This window comes from Lipotes vexillifer, unplaced genomic scaffold (assembly GCF_000442215.2).
Source record: "Lipotes vexillifer unplaced genomic scaffold, Lipotes_vexillifer_v1.1 scaffold1003, whole genome shotgun sequence".
Taxonomy (NCBI): domain Eukaryota; kingdom Metazoa; phylum Chordata; class Mammalia; order Artiodactyla; family Lipotidae; genus Lipotes; species Lipotes vexillifer.
Window position 1 is genome coordinate 2,063,701 of NW_006798890.1, and position 15,864 is coordinate 2,079,564.

General features: G+C 43.1%; 1 protein-coding gene across 1 annotated transcript in view; it reads right to left on the reverse strand.

Moving 5' to 3' along the window:
- DIO1 (iodothyronine deiodinase 1) overlaps window positions 1-6,180 on the reverse strand; it is a 13,312-nt gene extending 7,132 nt beyond the window's left edge. Inside the window, exon 1 of the mRNA XM_007471161.1 lies at window positions 5,844-6,180. Within this exon, the coding sequence (XP_007471223.1) occupies window positions 5,844-6,180 (337 nt within the window). The remainder of the gene's footprint in view (window positions 1-5,843) is intronic.
- Between the last annotated feature and the right edge of the window lie 9,684 nt (window positions 6,181-15,864).

Below are 15,864 nucleotides of genomic sequence, written 5' to 3' on the forward strand. Positions count from 1 at the left end.
CAGTCTAGACTGGGGGTAACTCTAGGGAGCTGCTAGCACCCCGTGACTACTTATGACCAGAGCTGACATTGCTGAACCCTTACCGTGCACCTATTACAGCATGGCAGGTCCTGCACTGTGACATGGCCGGTTTGTGTCTGTATCCCCCAGGCTACTCATTGCACCCGAGGGTAGGGCCTGTTCCTCATTCTTCTTCATATCCCCAACATCAAGCACACTCTCATTCCATTACAAGCATTTATTCAGTGCTCATAATGTGCAAGGTTCTCTGCCACACACTGGGGATTCAGCAGAGAGCGAGAGCAGCAGGTCTCTGCCTGTATGCAGTTGGAGTTCTGTTTAATGGGGAGACAGGCAAGAAGCAAGCAAAAGCATCAATGAAGTAATTTCAAGTTGTGATAAGTGTCACAAAAGAGACTATAAAGGAGTGACCTCCTTGAAGACAGGTGGGTCAGGGGAGGCCTCTGAGAAGATGCCATTTATCCTGAGAAACAGGAAAGAGCCAGCTACATATGGGCAAAGGGAGGAAAAGAGCATTCCAGGCAAAAGAGCTCCATGTCCAAAGGCCCAAAGAAGAGCAGAGCTTGGTGTGTTCAAGGACCTGCAAGGCCACTGTGACTGGAACCAGGCCAGGGGCAATGAGAGACATGACTGGAGAGGTAGGTATGGGCCAAAGCAGGCAAGCTCTCCTATGCCTTGTATAGCATCTGGATTTTCTTCCAGGTTCAAGGGGACATCATGGAGATAAAGTAAGGATGGTGGATATTTGTTGCAATTTTGGCTGCTCAGTCTCTAGCCCTCCTTCCTCCTTGGAATTTATATTTTGTGTACTATTAATGGGGGAGCGCACCCAGCCTTGCTCTGTAGAAGGCAGTGGGGCCAGGTCCATTCTCGCTCCCAGCAGCCAGGGCACAGGCAGTGACCCAGGCTGATTGGACTCTCTCACATAGCTCTTTGATTCTGGAGTTACTGAGATGGTAGAATTCATCCATGGCCCAGTGGTAGTGCCCCGTCAGGGATGGTGGAATCCTAGAGTGGTGACGAATTCCCATGGAAATCACAGTGACAGCGGCTTCCAGGCCCAACTGTTGATGCTAAAAGATGGTCCAGGCCCAGTGCTCCAGCTGTGGTTGATTCTGGGGAGCCTGCGACATCTTTCTAATACACTTTGTACGTGTGTAAATGTGTATGACTAGGAAAATCAGAGTGAGTTTCTGTTGCTTGCAAGGCAGAACTCTGACTGCTACAGTAGAGGCTGTGAGATGAAAAGTGACCAGCTTACACTTGAAGATCAGTCTGGTTGCTCAGTGGCAACAGGACTGAGGGTGAGAATGGAGGCAGTTAGGGGGAGTTGGTGGAATCCACATGAGAAATAATGGGAGTCTGGGCTAGTTTGTGTGCAGCGGGGAAGGGGAAAAGGTAGAACTGACAGGACTTGTTGATGGATGGGGAGTAGAGGGCATCTTAACTTACTCATGGTTTATTGGGTTAGTTATTCCCTCACCTCATTCTGCAAAGGATTTGAAGCAGCTTTTACATATAATAAATAAAATTATTTATTTATACATATGATAATAAAATATCAAATAAAAATGTAAAAAAACCATCGCGCTCTGAGAGGCACAGAACAGGTCTCATGCATTCATTATAACTGAGCTAATATTTGACTCTGAGTTTCCAGGTGGCCAAGGAAAAGGAGAAACATGATTACTTATATATTCCTCATTTTTCAGTACCTGAAGAGGAAGCAGGCCAGTTTCTCTGGAGATACAAAGTTCTCCTCGTCCTTGTCTCACAGATTTCCTCATAGGAGGCCCTAGGAGGCATTGAGAGGGCCTCAGTTGGTCGCATCCTCACCCATGTGAAGGGTTTGCCCAGGTCACAGCAGGAGAGGCTCAGAGGCCAGTCATGGCCAAGTGGCCGGCCACTGGCCTCCAGTGACCCCAGGGAGTCACCCTTCAGATAAGAACAGAGGAGATTTAAGGTCAGGACCTGTGCAAAATATGAGCTGTCTGGAATTTTGTTCTTAATTGGATAAAAATATTTCAACATCCACTGGTTAGGACACTGGAAGAAACAGAGCCATTTGTTTAATTATTTATAGTGTGTCTGGGTGCAGTGATCAGTAGTGAGGGCAAAGTTTAAACTCTGAGGGAAAGTTTACTGCTTTCCTGGTAGCAGAGAGAGGAAGGATGGGCGCAAGTGGGTGGCTGTACTGGGGGCTGGCAGCCTGCCCATGTCCACAGGCCACAGTGCAGAGGACACCAGTTCAAGAACATCAGGCAAGACTGTCAAGTCCAGTTTGCCTGTATAAGTGGGAAAACGGCTCTGTGGCAGCACTAGACTCGAACCACCATTGGTTAACTTACTGGTTGACCCCCAAACCAGTAAATCAACTCTCTACGCCAGGCTCTCTCAGCAGAGAAAGCTAGTTTATAGTTGACCCCTCATAAGTATACCTGGAGAGATTCTAGAAGATTTTAAATGGGGGCTGAAATAAATCCTGTTTCAGATTAACTGCTAGGTTCCAAGAAAAGAAATCATCCGGACTTACCTTCTACCTCAACATGCCAGTTAATCAATGTTTTGTGGCACATGTGTGTCTGAGAGTGTGTGTATGTCTTGTGTGTGCACGTACATGCAGAGGATAGGAGGTGGCTGGGAATTTCTCTGAGCCTCTGTTGTTTTATCCAACAACAGAATGTACACTAGCTGAGAGTCCTAAGGCTCAAGTCTGGTTCTCACTCTACAAGAACCCTCTGTGTGACTCTGAGCAAGTCCTTTACCTTCCTGGGCCTTTGCATCTGAAAAATGTAAAGGTTGCTTTAGCTTATCTGTAAAGAGTTTTCCAGACTTTCCAGTCTGTGGCTCTAAAATGAGTTCATATTTATACCTAAAGCATACAACAGAGCTTTTTAGTGAACTGGTGGGTTTCCAAAACACTTACAGGATGTCTTTCTAATAAGCAGAACTGATCATGTTAACTTCCTGCTTGAAAATCTTTCTAGAACTCACCAATACAGGATAAAGGATACCCTCTTTGCTAAGACACATGAGGCCCCACAAGCTCTGATCCCTGATGATGTCTCCAGCCTCATTCTTCACCCCTTCATACCTCCCACACCCCACTTCTGCCAAACTGACTGAAGCCCCTCCACATATCAGACCTCTGCTGCTCCTCCCCTCTGCGCGGCTCCGGTCACCACGCTCCTCTTCCTCACCCACCTCAAGGCTTCGGTCCCTAGACCATCAGCTCACCATCCTCTTCTCCAGGAAAACTTCCCCTGGCCACCTTCCTACCCCACCCGACTCCTCCCAGAACTGCTGGGTCCTCTCTCCCGCTCCATCATCTCCCTCTGTGAGTTAAGAGATCTTCCAGTTGTGTTGATTTCTGTGTCGTCAGTATCTATTATTTCAGGGGACTCTGGGCCAATGTGCTGAAAGCCAACTCTATTTTATAAATAGAGTTTTCTTTTGTCTCTCAGACTCCTTCTCTCCCCATCTTCAGTTTCAGGTGTAGTGGCAGGGGGCAGAGAAAAATATAAAAGTCTTTTAAACGGACACCGGGAAAAAAAAAAAAAAAAAAAAGTACACTGGCTCACTGGAAAGTAAACAGTTAAAATAAGCAAGTGAATGCTGTGAACTGGCTGTGAGGCAAGTTGGCTTTCATGGAACTGATCACTAGACCGTCAAAAGTCAGCAAATTGGCCTGGTTCTATCACAGTGCTTGGCACGAGGTAGACGCACAGTAAAGATTAGCTGTTATTCTCATTGCTCTTATTATCAGTGGTCACTTAGTGAATGTTTATTGAATAAATAGAGGTCATTTCAGCACAATGGTTTAAATTCATGAGCAAAAAACTCTTCCCCTTCCGTCTGATTGAAACACTATTTTCAAGCTATAAAAATCTTACTCATTCTTCAAGGCCTAACTCCAAAGCCACTTCCTCCAGGAAATCTTCCAAGCCCTGAAGGCAAAGTTCATACCTTTGTCTGCCCGCCTCATGGAACTGTACAGATTTGTTTATTACATGTGTCTATTCCATGGAACCATACATTCCTCGGGCAAAACAGCAAGCTCTTTCCTAGCTCTGAGTCCCTGGCATCTAGCTGAGGGTCTGGCTCATAGGGAGCACTCACAAATGTCTGTTGAGGTGTATTGAAAACACAGGGTGAAGAGCCCTGATTCTGGGTCTGACTTGGTCTCTCACTGGCCCTGTAACCTTTGCTCTCAGTTTCCTCCATTTCCGTTTTTAAATGAAAACATTGGATCAGGTCAGCATTTCCCAGAGGTTGTTCTTTGGAACCAATATGATGATGAAAAGATTTTCCTCTGGTGGAGAGTGGGGAGTTGTATGTGTATGTTAGGAAAATTAGTCAGAGTTTTTCAAGCTTTGTTTGTTTTTAAGCTTCAGGGTGTCTTGGAGGCTTTTATATGTTCATGTGCACGATGAACTTCCAGGAGGATAGTGTGCAGTGTTTCCCACACTATTTTGACCAGGGAACTCTATGTAGTAAAGCACATGTGTGGGATTTGGGTTCCAAAAAACACGCTTTGAAAATCACTAGATTAGCCAGCTGCCTCAGGGACCTTCTCTACTCTGCTGTGTCTATACCCTGGGAATTCAGAGATGAATCAGACACAGCCCTGTCCCAAGCCTCCCCGCTGGGCAGAAGGATGACACTTGAGCTTCGGTAGCCAGGTGCTGGGTAGGAAGGATCACTGTCCAGGAGAGGTGCAGGCAGAGATCCATGAGTTCAGAAGGGAGGGAGAGCGGGCCTCAGTGTAGGGATCTGAGCTGGCTTCACAGGGGGAGGCATGAGAGCAGGACCCTGATGATGAGGAATGTTGGTGACAGAGGGGAAGGGCCAACAACACCAGCAAAGGCAAAGAGAAGGGAAAGCACAAGGGATGTTAAGAACCAGCAGTTCATCTGGAGGCAGTGGGCCTGAGGGGAAGCCTGCAGGTGAAGTTGGGAAGAAAAACTGGAGTCAGATCAGGGAGGACCTTCAGCACAAGGCTGAGCCTGGGTTTCATCCCAAATGCAGATAGGGGCTGCTGAAGGTTGGTGAGCTGGGGTACCAGTCATCCAGGGATGTGCTTGTGGAAGGGGAATCTGGCAGCCATCCACAAGTTCAGTGGGAAGAGAGGGCAAGACGGGGAAGAGGAAGGACAAAAAGAGAAAACTGACCAGAGAGGCCTTTAAGAACCCAAATAGAGCTGGTTTGCCTGGAAGCGAGAGAGAGAGGGAGAGAGAGAGAGAGAGAATCTTGAACAAATATTTACTGAGCAACTACCATGAGCCAGCAGCAGCCAGGGGGACCCAACAGTGAGTTAGAGGCATGATCTCCACCTGCACAGAGCTTGCAGGCTAGTGAAGGGGACAGACATTAATCAAATACCCACACATAATTACAAACCACAATGGGTGTGATAAAGAAAAGTTTAGGATGTTAAGCATAGAAGAGGGAGTATGCCAGGGGACTGGGGGTTGGCTTGCCTTAGGAAGTGTCACTGAGCGAGAGTGGACCAGGTGTGGGGTGGGGGGTAGGGTGGGGCGGCTGTGAAGAGCATCCCAGGCAGAGTGACTGTGCAGTAAGAGAGGTGCTGAAGGAGATGACAGCCGGTGTGGATGGTTAGCGGTTTGATTGCCTGGGAAGGGGACGATGCCACTTAGAAGAACAGAACCCAGGAGAGGTGCTAGTTTCAGGAAGTGGGAAGAGGACAAGAAGCCAGAAGAGAAGCAGCTGGATTAGTAGCATTCAGACTTTCCAACCCACCTGCCCACCCCCATCAAGCACCCCTATCCAAGCACCTCTCAAGCTTGGACCAGCCTCCTGACCTTGCATGAAGTCCCAGATGTTGCACCTCTGTCCTGACAGGCGGACCACGGGGCAGTTTGGGGCTAGACCCCCTTGCTCCGTCATGTCCTCCAGTCGCTGCCAACGGACCTTCAGGATGAACCAGAAATACTGGGTACTGAAGAAAGTGGGGATCCAGTTTTCATAGGAGAAGTGGGGATTCTTGGCCACGCCAGTCTTCTCACTTATGGCCAGGATGTTCTGCTTGACTCTCCCGGGAAACAGTGTCAGAAGCACTTTGCCCATGGCCACGTGCAGGCCCACCTGAAACAGCACCCAGAGCCTCTTCAGCCACAGCCCTGGCAGGGGCAGCCCCATTATGGCAGAGCCAGAGCTGGCTCTGAGGCCGGTGGGCAGAGCGGAAACCGCCGGGCCACAAGGGGTGGAGCTGAACAAAGGTGCAGGGTAGCAGCAGCCAACCCGGACATGAGGAAGGTGCCAGGACAGAAGGTGTTTGCCTTCCTGTCAGTGGAATGGAAAATTCCAAGCCAGGTGCTAAAGGTCTGTTCTAATGATCATTTCTGACTCTTTGCCTTAGCCTTTGAGAGATACTTGGACTGGGAAACTTCAGATCTTAAATTCTCCCTCTGATAAATTTTAAAAACAAAAACTTTAAAAGGTCACACTTAGAGGGACTCTGTGTTTCTTTAGAAAGGCCCTGCTGTAAGTAAGTTCTAACGTTAAGTAGTCTTTTAATAACGTAAATTGTTCTTTCCTACTGAAGGATGCTTTTCCCACTCACAGCTTCTAGCTGGTGGTTGAGAGTTTCTGGAGGCATCTGGGTCTGGAAGCTCTCCAGGTAGACAGAACTGGGAAATCTGGAACTGCGCCTCCACTTAGCACCGGGGGTAGAGTAATAAATACAACACTCTGCTCTCGGCAGGGTGCAGTGTAGAGCAGGGAAGGGTCAAGTAAACAGAAAATTACCATTTAGTGTATTAAGTACAGAGAGGGAGGTTGAGTGGGGGCTATGGGAGCATGGAGAAGGGGCAGTTTATTCTATTTAGAGAGGTCAAGAGGAATTCCCCAAGGAAGTGATGTCTGTGCTGAAACCAGAAAGACAGAAGAGCAAGCAGTAAACCAGGCAAATGGGGTCAGTGGTCCTGGTGGAAGGAGCCACACGTCCAAAGAACTACAAGCTAGAGAGAGCCTGGCTCATTGGAGAAACTGAGAGAAGAATCACAGAAGCTCAGAGAGGGAAAGTGTCTTAGAAAACATCGAAAACCACTTTCTTTTTTAAGCGGGGAAACTGAGGCCCAGAGAGGGGAAGTGGCCTCAGGCCAGTTCTGCCATTAATAATTTCTAAGGAGTTAATTCACAAAGTTTAAGTTTACCCCTCCTGAGACATTTACACACCTGTGTGTCAGGGCAGAAGGAAGAATGACAGGAAAGTGGCTGTCACCTCTAAAAAGTGTCAACCTTGGCCTCTAGCACACAAACTTTATTTAGAGAAAGAAAAACCGGCTCCGAAAGATGTTCTCTTTCTGAGCATATCAATGCAAATGCCACATGCTGTGCCCACAAAGTGCAGGCACCTGCTTCTTCAAGCCATAATAACCCTCATGTGTATGTAGCATTTTGCCAGGTACAAAGCAATCTTATATCCCTGGTGTCACTTGTTTTTTCCTGTTTTTGTTTGTTTTTAAATAGGCTATTTTAAGCAGTTTTAGATTCACAGCAAATTAAACAGAAAGTACAGTGAGTTCCCATATACCTCCTGCCCCCGCACATGCACAGCCTCCCGCACTATCCATATCCTACCAGAATAGTACATCTGCTACAACTGATGAACCTATGTTAACAAATCATTATCACCCAAAGTCCATAGCTTACATTAGAGTTCATTCTCGGTGGTGTACAATCTATGGGTTTTGACAAATATGTGATATATACGTATCCACCATTATGGTATCATAAAGAACATTTTTGCTGCCCTAAAATCCTCTATGCTCCACCTGTTCATCCCTCCCTCTCCCCTGGCAACCATTCATCTTTTCAGTGTTTCCATAGTTTTACCTTTTCTGGAATATCATATTGTTGGAACTATACAGTATGTAGCCTTTTCAGATTGGTTTCTTACACTTAGTAATATGCATTTAAGAAACCTCCATGTTTTTGTTTTTGTTTTTTGCAGTACGTGGGCCTCTCACCTCTGTGGCCTCTCCCGTTGCGGAGCACAGGCTCTGGATGCGCAGGCTCAGCGGCCATGGCTCATGGGCCCAGCCGCTCCGCGGCATGTGGGATCTTCCTGGACCGGGGCACGAACCCGTGTCCCCTGCATAGGCAGGCGGACTGTCAACCACTGAGCCACCAGGGAAGTCCACCTCCATGTTTTTTCATGATTTGATAGCTCATTTCTTTTTATCATTGAATAATATTCCATTGTCTGGATGTACCACAGTTCATCTATTCACCTAATAAAGGACATCTTGGTTGTTTCCAAATTTGGGCAATTATGAATAAAGCTGCTGCTATAGCCTGAATGCTTGTATCTCCCCAAAATTCATATGTTGAAACCTAATCCCTAAAGATGGTATTTGGAGGTGGGGTCTTTGTGAGGTGATTAGGTAATTAGAGTAGAGCCCTAGTGAATGGGATTAGTGCCCTTATAAGAGAGACCCCAGAGAGCTCCCTTGCCCCTTCACCATGTGAGGATGCAACAAGAAGGTGGCTGTCTAGGAACCAGGAATTGGACACTCACTAGATACCAAATCTACTGATCCCTTGATTTTGGACTTCCCAGCCTCCAAAGCTGTGAGAAATAAATTTCTGTTGTTTATAATCTACCCAGTCTATGTATGGTATTCTGTTATAGCAGCCTGAATGGACTAAGACAGCTGCCATAAATACCTGTGTGAGGTTTTTTCGTGGACATAAGTTTTCAACTCATGTGGGTAAATAGCAAGGAACACAATTGCTGGATCTTATGGTAAGAGTATGGTTAGTTTTGTAAGAAACTGCCAAAGTGTCTTCTAAAGTGGATGCACCATTCTATATTCCCGCCATCAATGAATGAGAGTTCCTGTTGTTCCACATCCTCACCAGCATTTGATGGTGTCTGTGTTCTGAAATTTGGCCATTCTAAGAGGTACGTAATGGTATCTCACTTGTTTTAATTTGCAATTCCCTAATGGCATATGATGTTAAGCATCTTTTTATATATTTATTTGTCATCTGTATATCTTCTTTGGTGAAGTGTCTGTTCCAATCTTTTGCTCATTTTTAAATCAGATTTGTTCTTTTTTTAATCATTGAGTTTTGAGAGTTCTTCGTTTACTTTAGATAGCAGTCCTTTATCAGTTATGTCTTTTGCAAATATTTTCTCCCAGTCTGTAGCTTGTCTTCTCAGCCTCTTGACAGTGTCTTTTTCAGAGCAGATGTTTTTAATTTTAATGAAGTCCAACTTATCAGTTCTTTTTGCATGAATTGTGACTTTGGTGTTGTATCTAAATGTCATCACCAAACTCAAGGTCATCTAGTTTTTCTCCTGTGTTATCTGAAAGTTTTATGGTTTTGTGTTTTATATTTAGGTCTAAGATCCATTTCAAGTTAATATTTGTGAAAGGTGTAAGGTCTGTGCCTAGATTCATTTTTCTTGCATGTGGCTGTCTGGTTGCTCCAGAACCATTTGTCAGAGACTTTCTTTTCTCCTTTGTATTGCCTTTGTTCCTTTGTCAAAGATTACATGGCTATATTTGTGTGGGTCTGTTTCTGGACTCTCTCTTCTTTCCATTGATCTATTTGTTTATTCTTTTGCCAATATCATACTCTCTTGATTACTATATCTTTAAATGAAGTCTTGAAGTCAAGTAGTGTCAGTCTTTCAGCTTTGTTCTTCTCCAATATTGTGCTAGCTATTCTGGGTCTTTTGCCTCTTTGTATAAACTTTGAAATCAGTTTGTCAATATCCACAAAATAACTTGCTTGGATTTCGGTCGGTATTGTGTTGACTCTATAGATTAAGTTAGGAAGGACTGGCACCTTGACAATATTGAGTCTTCCTATTCATGAACATGGAATATCTCTCCATGTATTTAGCTCTTCCTAGATTTCTTTTATCGGAGTTTTATAGGTGTCCTTGTATAGATCTTCTACATATTTTGTTAGATTATACCTAATTATACCTATTTCATTTTGGGGGGTGCTAATGTAAATGGTATTATGATTTTTAATTTCAGATTCCAATTGTTTATTGCTGGTATATAGGAAAGCAATTGACTTTTGTGCATTAGTCTTGTATCATGCAAACTTGCTATAATCACTTATTAGTTCCAGTAGTTTTTTGGTCAATTCATTCAGATTTTCTTTTTTCTTTTTTTAAAATTTATTTTATTTTATTTATTTATTTTTGGCTGTGTTGGGTCTTCGTTGCTGCGCGCGGGCTTTCTCTAATTGCGGCTAATGGGGGCTACTCTTTGTTGCTGTGCGCAGGCTTTTCATTGTGGTGGTTTCTTTTGTTGCGGAGCACGGGTTCTAGGCACGCCGGCTTCAGTACTTGCAGCATGCAGGCACAGTAGTTGTGGCTTGCCAGTTCTAGAGCACAGGCTCAGTAGTTGTGGCGCATGGGGTTAGTTGCTCCGTGGCATGTGGGATCTTCCTGGACCAGGGCTCAAACTTGTGTCCCCTACATTGGCAGGTGGATTCTCAACCACTGCACCACCAGGGAAGCCCCATTCAGATTTTCTACATAAACAATTGTGTAATCTATGAGCCAAGAAAGCTTTATTTCTTTCTTCCTGATCTGTATACACTTATTTCCTTTTCTTTTATTGCATTAGCTAGGACTTCCAGTATGATGTTGAGAGGGGATATTGGAAGAGATTACTGAGAGGACATGACCACTGGTTAATCTGTAAGCTGTACTTGGGCAATCAGAAGCTCCTCACCTCCTCCCCTGTCTTTGGAATGTGTGTTCTGCTTGCCTTCCCCATGCTAGAAGCTACCCAAGTATGCAGCCTGAGATAGTAATGTGATGTTGAGACCATCTGGATGGTATATATGACTGAACCCAGTTAAGTCCTCTGTATAAACTTTTAAGATAATGGTGGGTGTGTTCAGAGATCTACTTGTCTTGTGGCTGCCCAAGACAAGCCTCGTAAATCCCCTTGCTTATTTAAAATGCCATCCTGCCACCTACCAATCTGGAGTGATCTGCCTCTTTCTTTGGTCTCTCCCTGCCTTCCATGTAAGGGGGCCAGTTTGCAAACCATCAGGGTATATTCTTGCCTTATTCCTGATCTTAGCAGGAGAGCTTCTAGTTATAACATCATTAAGTATGATGTTAGCTGTAGGTTTTTTTTGTTTTTTTGTTTTTCCTTGCGGTACGCGGGCCTCTCACTGTTGTGGCCTCTCCCGTTGCGGAGCACAGGCTCCGGAAGCGCAGGCCCAGCGGCCATGGCTCACGGGCCCAGCCGCTCCGCGGCATGTGGGATCTTCCCGGACCGGGGCACGAACCCGCGTCCCCTGCATCAGCAGGCGGACTCTCAACCACTGCGCCACCAGGGGAGCCCAGCTGTAGGTTTTTTGTAGACGTTTTTTATCAACTTGAGGAAGTTCCCCCTTTATTCCTAGTTTGCTGAGAATTTTTATAATTAAGGGGTGTTGAATTTTGTCAAATGCTTTTTCTGCATGTATTGATATGATCATGTGATTCTTATTCTTTAGGCTTTTTATGTAATGGATTACAGTAATTGATTTTTTAATGCTGAACCAGCTTTATATATCTGGAATAAATCTCACTTGGTCATGATGTATAATTTTTTTTTATCATTGTTGGATTCAATTTGCTAATATTTTGTTGAGGATGTTTGCATCTATATTCATGAAAGATATTGGCCTCCAATTTTCTTTTCTTGTAATGTCTTTGTCTGGTTTTGATATTAGGGTAATCCTGGCTTCATAGAATGAGTTAGGAAGTATTCCCTCTCCTTCTAATTTCTGGATGAGATTGTAGAAAACTGGCATAATTTCTTCCTTAATTGTTTGGTAGAATTCACCAGTGAACCTATCTGAGCCTGTACTTTTTCTGTTTTGGAAGGTTATTAATTATTTATTCAAATTCTTTAATAAGATACAGCCCTATTCAGATTGTTTATTTATTCTGGTATAAGTTTACACAGATTGTGTCTTTCAAAGAATTGGTCCATTTTACTATGTTATCACATGTGTGGGTATAGAATTATTAGTATCCCTTTATTATCCTTTTAATATCCATGGGATTGGTAGTGATGTCCCTTCTTTCATTTCTGGTACTAGAAACTTGCATCTTCTTTCTTTTTTTCTTACTTAGCCTGGTTTATCAATTTTATTGATCTTTTCAAAGAGCCAGCTTTTGGTTCATGGATCTTCCCTATTGATTTCCTGTTTTCAGTTTCATTGATTTCTGCTCTAATTTTAATTTATTTTCTTCTGACTACTTTGAATTTAATTTTCTCTTCTTTTTCCAAATTGCTAAGGTGGAAGCTTAGATTATTGATTTTAGATTTCTCTCTCTTTCTTCTTTTTTTTTTTTTTTGCGGTACGCGGACCTCTCACTGCTGTGGCCTCTCCCGCTGTGGGGCACAGGCTCCGGATTCGCAGGTCCAGCGGCCATGGCATGGCTCACGGGCCCAGTCGCTCCGCGGCATGTGGGATCTTCCCGGACCGGGGCATGAACCCGTGTCCCCTGCATCAGCAGGCAGACTCCCAACCACTGTGCCACCAGGGAAGCCCTCTTCTTTTTTTTTGGCCACACTGCACTGTTCATGGGATCTCAGTTCCCCGACCAGGGATCGAACCCGGGCCTTTCTTCTCTAATATATGCTTTCAATGCTATTAATTTCCTTGTAGGTACTACTTCTGCTGCATCTCACAAATGTTAAGTTGTATTTTCATTTTCGTTTAGTTCAAAATATTTCTTAATTTCTCTTGAGGTTTCTTATTTGGCCCTGTGTTATTTAGAAGTGTTCTGTTTAATCTACAAGTATTCTGGAGTTTTCCAAGTATTTTTCTGTTATTGATTTCTAGTTTGAGTCCACTGTGGTCTGACAGCATATATTGTATGATTTCTGTTTTATGTTTGTTTTGTTAAGGTATGTTTTATGGCTTCAAATGTTGTCTATCTTGGTGAATGTTCCATGTAAGCTCGAGAAGAATGTGTATTCCACTGTTGTTGGGTGAAGTGGTCTATAGATGTTAATTATATCCAGTTGACCAATGGTGCTGTTGAATTCTCCTATGTCCTTTCTGATCTTATGCCTGCTAGATCCATCCATTTCTGACAGAGGGGTATTAAAAGTCTTCAACTATAAGAGTGGATTTGTCTATTTCTCCTTTCAGTTCTATCAGTTTTTGCCTCATGTATTTTGATGCTCTGTTGTTAGGCACATACACATTAAAGCTTATGCCTTCTTGGAGAATTGACCCCTTTATCATTATAAAATGTCTTTATCCCTGATAATTTTCCTTGCTCTGAAGTTTGCTCTGTCTGAAAGTAATATAGTCATTCCAGCTCTCTTTTGATTAGTGTTAGCATAGTGTATCTTTTTCTATTCCCTTACCTTTGTTTTTGGAAAGAGTTGTTATGTAAAGTTATTAGAACTATATGATCTACATCTACAATCACTGGCCCTATTCCTTTTTTATTTTTATTTTTTTATTGTGATAAAATACACATAACATAAAATTTACCATTATAACCATTTTTAAGTGTATAGTTCAGTGGCATTAAGAACATCCACATTGGGCTTCCCTGGTGGCACAGTGGTTGAGAGTCCGCCTGCCAATGCAGGGGACGTGGGTTTGTGCCCCGGTCTGGGAAGATCCCACATGCCACGGATTGGTTGGGTCCGTGAGCCATGGCTGCTGGGCCTGTGTGTCCGGAGCCTGTGCTCCACAACGGGAGAGGCCACAACAGTGAGAGGCCCACGTACCGAAAAAAAAAAAAAAGAACATCCACATTGTTGTGCAGCCATCACCATAATTCTTTTCATCTTGTAAAACTGAAATGATACTCATTAAACAATAATTCTCCATTCCCTCCTCCTGCTAGCTCCTAGCAACCACCATTACATTTTCTGTCTTTATGATTTTTGACTACTGTAAATACTTAATATAAGTGGAATCATACAGTACTTGTCTGTTTATGACTATCTTATCTCACTTAGCATAGTCCTCAAGTTTCTTCCATGTGGTGGCATACTGTGAAATTTCCTTCTTTCTTAAGGATGAATGATATTCCATTGTATGTATATAAAACATTTTGCTTAGCCCTTCATCTGTTGATGGACATTTGGGTTCCTTTCACATTTTAGCTACCGTGAAAACCTGCTTTCCTTCTGGGAATTTGGAATTTAGGTACATGCTAGACAGAGGATGACTATGTGACCAGCCCCCAGTAGAAACCTTGGGCATTGTTCTCTGATGAGATTCCCTGGTGGACGATATTTCACCCATGTTGTCACAGCTTGTTGCTGGAAGAGTTAAGTGTATCCTGTGTGACTCCACTGGGAGAGAACTCTTGGAAGTTTATGCCAGGGTTTCCCTGGACTTTGGCCCCATGTGCCTTTTCCCTTTGCTGATTTTCTCTTGTATCCTTTCACTGTTAAAGCATAGCTATGAGTATGACTATATGATAAGTTCTCTGAGACCTCCTACAAATCATTGGACCTTGGGGTGGACCTCTGATACACCATGTTGCACAGGCTGCCCATAAATATTTCAAAACTCCAGTAGTTCTGTTATTTTCAGCAGTACATCAACCATCACTTTGGAAGCTGACAATTGTTTAGAATACAAAGTAGTTATAAATATGTATAACTGAAATCTAAAAAGTGGTTAAATATGTTTTGCCCTTCCTTTCCAATTGCAGATATGTGTTGGGAGTTGGGATTCTTGGTGCTATAACATCAAAACCAAAAGACAGAATCATTTTATTATTCTAGAAACTAATCCTTATTTTAAATGAAGAGGCAATGAGTTCATTCATTAATATACATATCTTCATTACTGACTGATCATAAGTTATTCCTTTATTCTCACTGAAAAACTTTTCAGGTACGTATTTGTATAAATCAATTCATTATTACTTTTATATCTTATTGTTTATTTTCTTAATTTTTAATAACTTTGATTTTCATTTTATTTATTATTATGGTTACATTCTATTACTGGCAAGAGATCATGGTTTTCCATTTCATGGAGTCAACAGAAGTTTCTCTTCAAAACAAATGTGTTTAAGTTTAAAAAGTGACCTCACAAAACCATAAAAAGAAAGAAGGAAAAGGGGGATCAATAGCAAAATTGCAATAAGTAAATATAGATGAGGGTACACAGGATTTCATTATATTGTTTGTTACCTTTTTGTGCATGCTTGGAATTCTGAGTAACAGAAAGATTAGTTGAGAATTTCATTTCTGGCAGTACGTCAAACTTTTGCTCACTAAACGGTTAGGTTTTCCATGAAATAACTATTTAATGTACTGCTTTCATAAGACTCAAGGGAATACCTCCAAGCATTCACACATATGTATATACATAAACATAAATAATATCATTGCGTAAAACCAAAATAGGGAACTGGGCAAAATAGTCCTGGGCAAATAGAAAAGTTAGAGCAGGCCTGAGAAGCACCAATATCAGCTCTGTGGTTGTGAAACTAAGCCCTGAATCAGCTGAATTCTACTGATTCCACCTGAATCAGTAGAATAGGAGAGCTGACTCTGAGATTCCTGTATTAAGATGGAAACTCCTCAAAGGATATGGAAGTGGTCCCCTATCAGCAGTGACTCCTGGCTTCTGGAAGATGCAATAGCAACTCCTCTCTGAAGAGGTATCGCCTGTATCCTGGTGTCAAAAATGACCAAGAGCCAAATAGGACTTTTTAGAAAGAGCCAAATAGGACTTTTTAGAAAAGACAAAATATTTAGATATTGAGGATTCACAGATTAGGATGAAACTAATATGAGCTCACAAAGATTATCAACACACAAAGAAACAAACCACCATGAGTGAGAATCAGCAGGA